Here is a 12,008-nt window from a genome sequence, read left to right as displayed (position 1 = left end):
GTCTGCGGTCACGGCGGTAACGAGATGACGGAAGAGACGGAAGGAGGATATTACAGAACGTTGTGCTCGCTGGAAACCCTCAGGTCCGGGACGAAAGGATTTTTCGGCGAGTTCAGTGAAAAGGTGACGCGAGTAGCCGGCGAGGTGTGGATATCGAAGGTGTTCGGACGGCTGGCTAGGGACGAGGATCGCGTCCGCGCCATCTTCCTCGATGAAAAGATCAAGGACGCGGTACTGGAGACGCTGAACAGAACGGAGATCCTATATCGTGGAAAGGACGCGAGCGTCTCGAGGGCGCGCAGGCTCGAAGGTTTCGAGGCCGCGGTCGCGGGTGAACCCCGAAAAGCTCTCGCTCTCTTCAGCCAAGCCATTCTTCGGGCCCCTGCGCCAGGTTCGGTTCTTTACCCTCTCGTTCCCCTTTCGATCGACAGGGGTTTTGGTTTGCCGCTCGCATATCTAGCCAGAGCCGAGATGTTTCTCGCGTCGAATCAGTGCGAGTTCGCCGCGCAAGATTTAACTTTCGTCGAAGAGATGAATCTACCGGACGCGTTGAGGTCAGCTTTAGAGCTTTTCAACGTTCAACTCTCTCTCCCTCTCTCTCTCTCTCTCTCTCTCTCTTATTTCAGAGTGGAGCTCGTTCGGATGAAGGAAACGTGCGAGAAGAAGAGAACGGAGATCAAAGTGGAAAAAGCGGAGGAGCGTGTCGATCAAGACGTCGGTACGTATTGTATCTGGTGAGCAATGGGAAATTGAAATGACAAAGTAAAACGACAGAGAGTTGGTCGGGGGAGCAGTTACTGGAGATCGAGGAAACAGAGAGCGTGGGTAAACGAGCGATCGCGGCGAAACGGATCGAACCCGGGCAGCAAGTGATCGTCGAATCGCCGCTCGCGGCTGTTCTCCTACCGGAATACTTTGGTACGCACTGTCAACACTGTTTCCGCAGGTGAGCGCGCGGTTCCGTATAGTACACGCGACCAACTGCGAGCCAAGTGTAACGCGTAACCGCATCTCGTTACAGATTCGAGGCGCCGATAGGATGTCCGGATTGTAGCAGCGTCGCGTTTTGCGGCAGAGAGTGCAGGGACGCGGCGATCGAGAGCTATCACAAGTACGAGTGTAAAATTTTGGCGCTGTTGATAGGTAAAGAAGAGGTATACGTTTCGAGCGGAACGTAAGGTATCGCGTAGCTTTTTTTTCTTCTCGTTTCATCAGGCTCGGGAATGAGCATTTTGAGCATGCTCGCTTTACGAATGGTTACTCAAAACGGTCCGTCCGAGTGTTTGAAAATCAGCCAAGCATTGCATCGGCGCGACGACGAGTCGACGACGACGACGACGACGACGACGACGACGACGACGACGACGACGACGACGACGGGAAAGGAAGGAAGACCACCGAGCAAGTCGGCGAAACGTCGTTCGCGGAAGAAAAAGTTGCGCGAGGGCTCGAGGTGCGAGCAGCAACAGGAGAAACAGATCGATTTGAGGGCGTACGATCTGGTGATGCACGAGAAACGGAGAACGGCGAAAGACTTTTTCGAGAGATCTCTGATGGCGGCGTTTCTCTTGAGATGTTTGCAGAGAGTCGGATTCTTTCGGCAGGCTAGCGAGGACAACGGTAAGCGGTACCGTTACCCGTAACAAACGTAACTAGTAGACGTATCAAACGTCGAGTAATGTTTCAGAGTCCCCAAGCGAGGAAGAGATCGCGGTGGCCAGTTTGCTATTGAAACATCTTCAATTGTTGCAATTCAACGCTCACGAAGTGTTCGAGACGCGATTCGGAACGGAGCACCGTTTCCGCGGTAGCAAGCCCGTCTACATCGGCGTGGCCATCTATCCAACGGTCGCGCGTTTCAATCACGACTGTTATCCGGCAGTGGTGAGGTAAGAGCGAGTGCGCAACAGCTGGTTTGCTTCTTCACCGTGTCGGATGTTCGAATCGTTTCGATGATTTCGTTGAAGATATTTCGTTGGTCGACGCATCGTAATCAGAGCGAGCCGGCCTCTCGAGCCGGGTGACGTGCTAGCCGAAAACTACGGCCCGATATTCACCAAACGAACCTTGGAAGATCGCCGGAAAGCGCTCGCCGGTAGATACTGGTTTCGTTGCGAGTGCACCGCCTGTCGCGAGAATTGGCCTCGTTTCGACGATATGACCAACGAGACCGTTCGGCTCAGGTGAGTACAATTCTCTGTAAACATATATACATTCAGAGAGAGAGAGAGAGAGAGAGAGAGAGAGAGAGAGAGAGAAATAAATGCGATGCGACAGATGCCTGACCGAGGGCTGCCCGAAAGTTCACCGGCGACCACGAGATCCGAACAAAAGCATCGAGTGCTCCTCCTGCCGGAGAAGAATCAATCTCCGAGCATCGGTCGAGCGCGTGCTCGAATGCGAGCAACTGTACGCTCAGGGATTCGCCGCACTTGACCGGGAAGAACCCGAAACGGCGTTGAAGGTGTTCCTCGAAGCGGCGAGAATGTTTCACCGCGTTGCGGTACCACCCCACAAGGATACTCATTTGGCCGAGATCGCGGCGAGCGCTTGTATGGCGGATCGGGGCAACGTTTACCAGCCCCTCGCTCCTTCTACTTTTAATCATTTCTACAAACGATTACTCTGATATGTAATTAATAATAATAATAATAATAATAATAATAATAATAATAAAATATCGTATCTCCGCGCCTCTGCCACAACCCAATATCCGAATAGAACGAATGGAAACGAGGGGACACGGAATTGGCGAGTGGTGTGCAATGAACAAGTAACTTTCAACTTTCGTTTCGTCAGTTTTGCGATTTTTTTGGCATTTATTTTTTATAATGCACATGTTTCGTGAAAAAATTAAATTCCATATATGAAAGTAGCTTCTCAAAGTTTCGCGTTTCGGTACAAAATTCACTGGATTCGAAGAATGGGGTATCGTGGTATCGTTCAGGACAGGTAACGATGGATATGGTAAGGGATAGCTGGATAGGTAGAGATCAACGAGGACGAAACAACGCGTAAAACTCGGGGAAAGGAGCAAGATCGGGGTGGATCGGAAGGATCGTCTCTCTTTTAGCCTCGATCGGATCGCGTGTTTCATCGTTGCTGTTTCTTTTTTTTTTTCTTTTTTTTTTCCTCTTCTCCAATTTTCTCTCGTTTCTCCGCTGTTCCCCCAATTGCTCGTCCCGCGACGAACCAGGCCGACTGATGTAGAAATCGCGCGTACTCTCCTCGCGAAGAACAGAAAACCAACTAATTGACAAGTTTCACGATCTCGCGTGTTCGGAGACGCGCGCGGTCCCCTCGTAGCTCGTCGAGATACGCGCAACGCGATTCCATTTCACCTACTCCAGATCACCGAAACGCGGACACCGCGTAGTCCCTGTTACGTTGTTACCGTCTACCGTTTTCCGAGGCCGTTCGACCCACGTTCCATTCCAGTCTCGATCTCAAAATACTTCCAACACGCGTACACCTTTTACCTGTACACTCCTCCGTGTGCGCGCGGTCTTCTCTAATTCACATTCTTTTGCTTCTGTTACCTTTTAATTCCGATAATCATCACTTTCAACACATGCATCATCGTTCATTTTTTCCACTCGATTCCCAATTTTTGTACCAAAAGGTAGCTCGCCTGCCTCTTCGTTTCCGCGACTCTCTTTCAACGATCTTCACCTTTTCTTAATCATTTCGCGTTACCGCTCACACCCTCCCCCTATCTATCTATCTATCTATCTCTCTCTCTCTCTCTCTCTCTCTCTCTTCCGCTACCGCTCTCGCTCTGTTCCGGTGTTTCCTTCCGAGCGTGTATCAATTTGTTTCAGGCTCTATCGCCGCAACAACGATCGAAGCGATGACCGACGCGTAAAAAACTTTTTACCAGGGGATTCGAAGACAACGTCGATCGTATAATGAATGACCAACGACGATCGCGACGATGAGAAAAAAAAAATCTGAATTTCCTAAACGACCTTAAAGTGATAAAAAAAAAAAAAAAAATAAAGAAAAAACAGGTTACAGTTACTAACAAGTTACGAGTCGCGCGTGTTAAACTTCGAAACGTGTGTTTGGAAAGAAAAATTGTACATTTTATTTTCCGACGATAGAACTACAAACTAAAATTTAAAAAATGGTTCCGTTTTCATGCAAAATTGTATAAATGTTTCTCTCTTACTCTTGTAAGCTTTTTCTTTTTTCGTTACGCGCACACGCACAGTCATTCGCTCGTTCACTCACTCATATATTATTTGTTTACTCGTTTCATTGACAAACCGCAGGCTTGCATTGTCAATCGAGTCGCGGATATAGAAATTTCGAAAACAGATACGGTCGAGTAACGCGGCAACATTTTTGCATAATATTCGAATGTCACGGATTGAAAAAACCATGGGAAAATCGGACCGATTCACGGTTAACTTGCGTAACGCGTGACATCTCGTTACTAATCGTCGGACAATATACGTTGATCTCGTTCAAAGATATAGCACCCTCCAGGGGCACTTGATACGGGTGTGATCGCCAATTCGTTGGATGTACGTCGGTAAAAGTATAATCGAACACAGAATTTTACAGGATCAGCTGTCGCGTGCTTGCTCACCGATCGCAGAACAAACGTCGTTACGATCCGGAACGTAAGTCATGTACATATAAACAAGGACCGAAAAGACGAGAGAGAGGAAGAAAAAAAAGAAAAAAAAAGAAAAAAAAAAAGAAAAACGACGAAATTTTGAAAGAAACTGAAACGATTATAAGCCGACACGATCACGGGTAAACGCGCGTACAGTCGTAGTTTCGATATTGGCCGCCCATTTACCTATTACATATACGGACGAGAGAAAAATTCCGCGAGCATCGCGTTAAACTTCAAGATATACCTACATATATCTTGTATTACAAACGATCGAATGTGTTTTGTTGCAGAAAAATTAAAACGTATGAAACAATGAATACGCAAAAACAAGAACAAAAATACCACTTTCGCCAAATCGAATTCCTATTGCATCCCATCACCTTATATTTCCTTTTTGGCTAATCGTCGCTTTCTACGCACGATCGGGATTACCCTGTCAAATCTTTACGTACACCAAAATTGGCTACAATCGCATATTTCGTTTCCCTTTATCACTGCCGTTGATCAATTTAAATCATTCCCGAAATACTCTCGACGCAACTTGTATCGTCGTTCCGTTCCGTTCCGTTTCGTTTCGTGTCGCGAAATCGAATCGACTACACGTTTATGGATTATTTCTTCGACCTTCTTTCGAACCGTCGCTATCTTGATCGATTTAGTGGGGTAATTAGATTCGCGCCCAGTTATTAGTATTAGTAGTTTGGTTTAGTTTAGTTTAGTTTAGTTTAGTTTTGTTTTGTTTAGTTTAGTTTGGTTTAGTTTAGTTTAGTTTAGTAAGAGAAAAGAGCAAATTGTCGAGCAGAGTGGTAAGTAAGCCCATCTTGAAAGTGCTATCGGTTCGCGCGTAGTCGATCCACGGAGAGAGCCTTCGTATTCACGTTCGCCAATTAATTTCGGCAGCGTTCCTCTCCCGCACACGCGCGCACATCTCTCGACGTATTTCGACTGCCAGGGAGAGCGTGGAGCGATGTCTTGCCATTTCTTTCAATTTCTTACTTTTTTTGTTTCTTTTTTCCTTTGTTTTTTTCAACTTTGCCGATTCGTATGTTTTATATTATTGTTGCTTTTCCTGTTGTTGTTGTTGTTGTTGCTGCTGTTGCTGCTACTACTGCTGTTACTGTAGTCGTTGCTGTTGCTTCGGTGTATAACGGGTGTTGGTGTTACATATGAAAAGGAGTAGGCGTCGTGTTCTTTGTTAAGCAGTGCTTTCGGTTGTGGTGTTTTGGACCGGTTGACTTTCCTGTAAAGCACATTATTACAATTCGCAGCGCAGTAACGGCACCCAACGACTAAGTAAGATGTCGCGATGAAGAACGTATGAAGAGCGTAGAAAGGGTGACATACCGATGATGTACGGAAAAAATTAGTAATCAATCCCAAATATTATAGAGCGGTAGAAGGAGGAGGGAGAGAAAAAGAAACAGAAAAAGAAACAGAAACAGAAACAGAAACAGAGAGATGTACAAGTAGTACGAAACGTGTGAAAATGTGTGTACGTGTGGTTGTGCGTGTGTGTGACAAACGATAGAGGTTGGAAAAGGGTAGGAGTAAAGCGGCGAAAGGTGTACCGCGCGGATAGAGAGGGAAGAGAGAAAAATAAAGCCACGTTACCTGTGGAGCAGGGGCAGCGGCAGGTGCATCCTTATCTTTAGGTGCATCCGACTTCTGCTCCGACTGAAAAGAGTACAAAAAGATACGTGCAATAGTGTGTGTGTGTGTGCGCCAAGCTCTACGCGGATTACTCGTCAACGGACCGAACACTCGCGTAACGGGAAACCAAGACGAGAGATGAAAAGAGAGGGATATAGAAAATGTTGAGAAGTAGCACGTGCGCGATCCGTTGACGACGATGCGATCAGTGTACGATTACAAGTGTATCGCCGGACGATAGAAAGAAAAGAGCCCAGAGTTTATCGGCCGTATACGCTAGACGATTCGAAATAGCACGCGATTCCTGAAAGGGGCGACAACTATAGAGCATCGAACGACGGTGTTCCAAGTAGAGAAATTCACTAAATCTACTCGCGTACGTAACCTACTCGCGTACGGTCTAGCAGGAAAACTGGCACATGCAGGTTCTGCTGTCTAGCTCGATAGGCTAGATACGGTTAGGCTGTGAGAAAGAGAAAAAGAGGAGAGGAGAGGAGAGGAGAGGAGAGGAAGAAAGAGAGAGAGAGAGAGAGAGAGAGAAGGTGAATATAATCGCGAGCGCGAACTAGGAAGAAAACACGATAGAAAGCGGAGTTGACCGGATGGTGTACGCTTAGAGAGACGAGAGGTGGTAGTAAGTATGCGAGATACGGACTTTTAGGTGGCCGTCCTGACTTCGGGGTCGACGCGGAGGTCCGCCGCCTCCTCTTCCTCCGCGAAAGTTGCGACGGAAGTAGCGACGGGAAGGTCCGCCACGGCCGCGTCCACCGCCGCGCGGTACGCCAGCTTCCCCGGCAGCCTCGCCGGTTTGCTCGCCGCCTTCGCCGGTGTTGTCTCCTTGCTGTTGCGCCGACGGCCCGGATCGCCGGGAACCACGGTAATACCCGTCGAACTGTCGTCGAACCCTGTAACGTCGTTGCTGCCCGCCACCCTCGCCGGAGTTCACATCGTCCCCGGTTTTACCCTCGCCTGTGATTCACGCGTGAAACGATCAACGCTCTGTTCTTCGACTTTACGGTACTTTACGGGCCCGTTAACCCGGGTTAACGTTCACTCACCGGCCTCGTAACCTTCCTGGCCTTCTCGAGGTCTTCGTTGAGTTCGAGCGTTCCCACGTCTTTGATTAATGTACCAATGAACTCCGCGGTATCCGCGTCGCTTATCGGCAGCGTAAGGCGAACCTTTTACCGCTTCCCCGGACGGACCGGTAACATTGGCTGCTTCGTGACCCTTCTCGCCGATCACCACGTCGAATTCAACCACCTCACCGTCACCGACGCTCCGCACAGCCTTCCTTGGGTTGTTCTTCACGATGGCCGACTGTAAAACCATCCGATTAGAAACACCGCTTCTCCGATTTATTTCGTTTCGATCTACTCACTTGATGGACGAATACGTCCTCCTTGGTGTCGTTCCTGAAACAAATCCATCGTTCGTTGAAAAAACCGAATCCAATTTGAATCGCGATCGTGAGGAACGCATCCTCGAGTTCGACGGCCCCGCCGAGAAATGTACGTCTTGGAACTTTGATCGAGCGAAGACGCGCGCGATCCAATGGGCGTCCAGACGAACGTTTGCTTTCCCACCGTGATTCGAGTTATTCTGTTTGATTCGCGCAAACGACGCGAATAACGCTGCGAATAATCGGTGGCGTTACGCGTGCAACGGTACGCGAACCAAACTTGCTTTGGCTCTTCTCCAAATGCATAGAAAATCCACGCACCCCCCACTACCTACATCTATGTCTATATCTATATCTACACCCTATATCCGTCTATACACCGATCGACGTGTTACATCGGCACGAATGCTACCAGGCAAAAGGAAGGGAACCATAGAAAAGTGGATTCGGTGGGGGTGTATGTATGCGTGCGTAGTGGTAACAGGGTCGGAAGCGGGCAACGAGTGTGCCTAGAAATAGCTGAGGATAGAGGAATCGCGGAGCGCGAGTATAGCGGGAGTATTGGAACGCGCCCGGGTCCTGTCGAGAAAAGATGAGGAAAGAGGGACCACCATTAGATATAGCGAGATGACCATATAGTGGGCCCACAGGTGAATGCCAGGGGTAGGGGTTGGCGTTGGCGACGGCGGGTGATCAAGCGAGAAAAAGGCGTCAAAGGAAGCGAGAGGACGAATTGTTACTAACCTGTTGATGAATCCGTATCCACTCTTCACGTTGAACCACTTCACAGTCCCGGTCACTTTGTTCGCTGAAACCCAAGAAAAGCGAAACGGGTCCGATTAGGTATCCACCTTTAAATTCGATTAAGCGATACATACGGTTCGTTGGTAGATTCGCCACTGCGAATCGCATTCAAACATTTTTCGAAATGTTTCGAAAATAAAACGCTACACGCATACAGATACACCTCGCTTACGTGGGACAGTGCGACGTCTCGCATATTTACAAATCACTGTTATGTATTCGTAATCGACGATAAGTTGAATCCAAACGTATTCACAGATGTTTACTTGTAATATTCGTAGCCGAACTAACGATGGCTTTCTTTGCCAACTTTTCTCGGCTCTTGTGCGTTAATTTCTCTCTCTCTCTCTCTCTCTCTCTACGATCCAACGATACTCTTCGCTTAAACTCTGCGGGAAACGAGTATCAAGAGGGAATGGAACGTCATTGAAAGGACATTCGATCGAATTGTTCAAGAGGATAACAGTTCCAAATCGATTCGAAGGTTTCCGGTTGAAATTTAGATCCGTTCGTATTTTTTTTTCTTTCTTGATGACTCGCTGCCGAAAATGAATCGTTTCGGATTGGGAAACGGACGTTGAAGAATAGTTTGAAACTTACATAACGAGAGTCGTGCTCTCGATTCGATTTATGAAAAATAGGCTGTGGAGGTATAGAAAAGAGAATACAAAAATGTGCAGGTATCACAAAGCACGTATAATTGTGATGTAATCAAGAGATCTTAGATTGTTTTATCTCTATTTTTCGACATATAGTTGGCGTTAGATTTGCGATATAAACATGAATCGATGGAAAGCAAGAAAAGAAAAGGAAAGGAAAGGAAAGGAAAGGAAAGGAAGGGAAGGGAAGGGAAGGGAATGGAAGGGAAGGGAAGGGAAGGAAAGGAAAGGAAAGGAAAGGAAAGGAAGGAAAGGGAAGGGACGGGAAGGGAAGGGAAGGGAAGGGAAGGGGAGGGAGGGAGGGAAAGAAAAGCAAGAGAAACGGAAAGGAATATAAAAGGACTAAAGGAGAAGGCGATATGAAAGCGGGTAAACTGTTGGTCCTACGTATGCCGGTGTAGTACAGTACACTACTTCTTTCTCTCTCTGGCAGGCAGGCAGGCGGACGCGCGCGCGTACATACACACGTAGAGACACGTACTCACAATTACCCTCTTCCACGGATAGACACACGTATAGACACAAAGAGAGAGAGAGAGAGAGAGAGACGTATAGACACACGTATCGAGGTAAAATTGAAGAAAACTCGGGAAGAATGATAGCTCGTTCGAAAAGAGTTCGGTTGTTAATTGTAATAAATGTGGTAGTCGCAGGAGAGGAAAGGAGAGAGAAAAGTAAGAAAGGCGGCGTAAAATAATCGATTCCGGTGGTAAAAATTGTAAAAGGTATGCGGAAGGTAAAGAGGAATGGTAACCGCGTCTTGCCGGCTAAATACCACATGGCTGAACGTCTACCACTCTTGCATAGACGCCATTATTAGATGCGGCGGCGGCGGCGGATCGTGGAGAAACGCACTCGTTCTCTGTTAGATGAATTTCGTTCACTAGGAAAATGTACGCGATACGGAATCTAGGTTAATTGTACGTTTCACTCACCGATGACCAGCTTCTGCTGGACAGCCTTTGGTTGTTCGGGCTGTTTTTCCGGGTCAGCCATGGTGGTGGTGTTAAGGTGTTAAGACACGCCGCTGCCGAACCTAGATGTTCCCGTCTTTCTGGTCGTGGTGTTGGTTCCCTTCTAATGTTCCCAACATGGCTGCGCCTCCAGGCGACCGTACAAACATCCTTCCTGTCTAACAACCTCTCCGATAGGTTGCCTCGCAAAGAAACCCACCGGTTCGACCAATCCTGGCGAGAGTTTCACGGAACGCACGTGACGTAATTCACGCGTTACTTCCTCGGTTGCTCGCTTACTCGCTCGCTCGCTCTCTCGACCGGCCGAGTGCCCGCGCCATTTCTACCCACCATTTACTACTCCCGATCTTCTATTACGTTCTCCTCTATTTCTTTTAGTTAACCTTTTCATCTCCTTTCACCGATTCCCTTTTAATTCTTTCTTTCTATTACGAACCATTAAACGCGATCACGATACAATTCGATTTTTATGCGCTTACCTTATCACCAACGGATATAAGCGGCTTTCGCTCGCTCGCTCTCTCTCTCTCTCTCTCTCTCTCTCTCTCTCTCTCTCTCTCTCTCTCTCTCCTCCCCTCATCTTCCTCTCACATGGATAAACGCTACAATTTTCTGCCAGAACATTATTGAATAACACCAAACGTCAACAACATCCTTTCGACGGTTGCTGAACAGAAGGATTAATAATATTTGTATTGATAGAAACATACACGTTTCACGCACGTATCATCGATAGAGGCTCTAATAAAATTTTTCGTTCACCATACTCGTAACGTCTGACAAATGTTACGTGTTATGCTTTGATGGAACGCTTAATTAAAAATAAATCATTGAATGAAATATATAGTCAAGGATAAAGGTTGTAAGGGAACACCATTGCAAGTACGAAATGGAACTCTCGACCGCTATTGATATTCGTATTGTATACTAATATTTTTCAAACTTTACACAACATTTCTCTAAAGAGATACATCTCTACCTGAAAGTGTAAAAAAAATAATTGCGCATCTTTTACAACATGACCTAGGGAACGCGACCCAACATCCTTCACCTCTCTATCTCCTCTCTTTCATCTCGATATTACCTACGTGTGTATTTTCTGCTCTGCAATCGAATACAATCTCGTTTGCTCACGAATCTCACGAATACTTGACTTAATCTTTTTTCACTCAACTACCTACCTACTTACATAGATCTACGTTATCATGTCCAATATTTTTCTTTACCCTCTCGATGCGTCATTGCCTCGCCGTCTCATAATTTAAACCTTTTTATTTTTATCAAAGAAACGATACGAATGATCGTAGTTCAATCGTGTATTTTGCTCTTGCATTAAAAATGTCTGTCTGATGGGGGAGAAAAAAAAAAAGTTAAAATTGACTTTCATTTCATGCTACCAGATTTAGCGTTGCACGTACACGTGTATCCACATATCTTGTAAACATTGACAGTACCAAGTACGGTAGCATGAATTTCGACAAGCTCCGAGCAATGAGAATGGTAAAATGTTCGAAAACTAAGGGCGTTTCGCGATTGGCTGATTCGAATGGAAATAATTAAAAGAGAATTGCAAATCGAAAGATATGCATATGGAAATGGTAAAGAAAACTATTTTCCTTTCATCTGACCAATCTGCTTTTCTTTATACGGAATATTACTAAAACAAACTTTTGATCTGTTTGTAAAAAAAAAATTATTCCTTGGTTATATATAACATACAATTTGAATATATCCACTCGGTTGTTGATGAAAATGTTAGCAATTTTTAACAATCGTATCGATCAGCACTAAAAGTTCCACACCCGTTACTGTTCCGCAAATGAATGCACACCTTTAACATTTGATTTTCGTTAATAATAAAACGATCTAGAGATTTATTTGACTATCGGGAG

General features: G+C 46.4%; 2 protein-coding genes across 3 annotated transcripts; one reads left to right on the top strand and one right to left on the bottom strand.

The window, feature by feature from the left end:
• Nucleotides 1–7: 7 nt before the first annotated feature.
• Nucleotides 8–2,629, top strand: LOC143425422 (protein-lysine N-methyltransferase SMYD4). Its single transcript, XM_076898167.1, is given in 8 exon segments — nucleotides 8–554; nucleotides 627–700; nucleotides 703–946; nucleotides 1,022–1,143; nucleotides 1,216–1,620; nucleotides 1,688–1,889; nucleotides 1,968–2,183; nucleotides 2,278–2,629. Coding segments are annotated over 8 exon segments (2,145 nt in total). The 5' UTR covers nucleotides 8–24.
• Nucleotides 2,630–2,785: 156 nt separating this feature from the next.
• Nucleotides 2,786–10,237, bottom strand: Yps (Y-box binding protein ypsilon schachtel). Of its 2 annotated transcripts, XM_076897534.1 has the most exons (7): nucleotides 10,078–10,237; nucleotides 8,424–8,487; nucleotides 7,659–7,692; nucleotides 7,336–7,597; nucleotides 6,933–7,246; nucleotides 6,239–6,301; nucleotides 2,786–5,867 (listed from the first exon to the last, which is right to left on the bottom strand). In XM_076897534.1, the coding sequence occupies exons 1-7, from the start codon at nucleotides 10,136–10,138 to the stop codon at nucleotides 5,823–5,825; spliced, it is 843 nt and encodes a 280-aa protein (XP_076753649.1). In that variant the 5' UTR covers nucleotides 10,139–10,237; the 3' UTR covers nucleotides 2,786–5,822. The 2 variants fall into 2 exon arrangements, with proteins under 2 accessions (XP_076753649.1, XP_076753650.1); XM_076897535.1 differs by lacking the exon at nucleotides 6,239–6,301.
• Nucleotides 10,238–12,008: the final 1,771 nt, after the last annotated feature.

The sequence above is a fragment of the Xylocopa sonorina genome, chromosome 7 (assembly GCF_050948175.1).
Source record: "Xylocopa sonorina isolate GNS202 chromosome 7, iyXylSono1_principal, whole genome shotgun sequence".
NCBI lineage: Eukaryota > Metazoa > Arthropoda > Insecta > Hymenoptera > Apidae > Xylocopa > Xylocopa sonorina.
The sequence above is the reverse complement of the archived record's forward strand: the minus strand, read 5'-3'. Positions and strand labels throughout refer to the sequence as shown.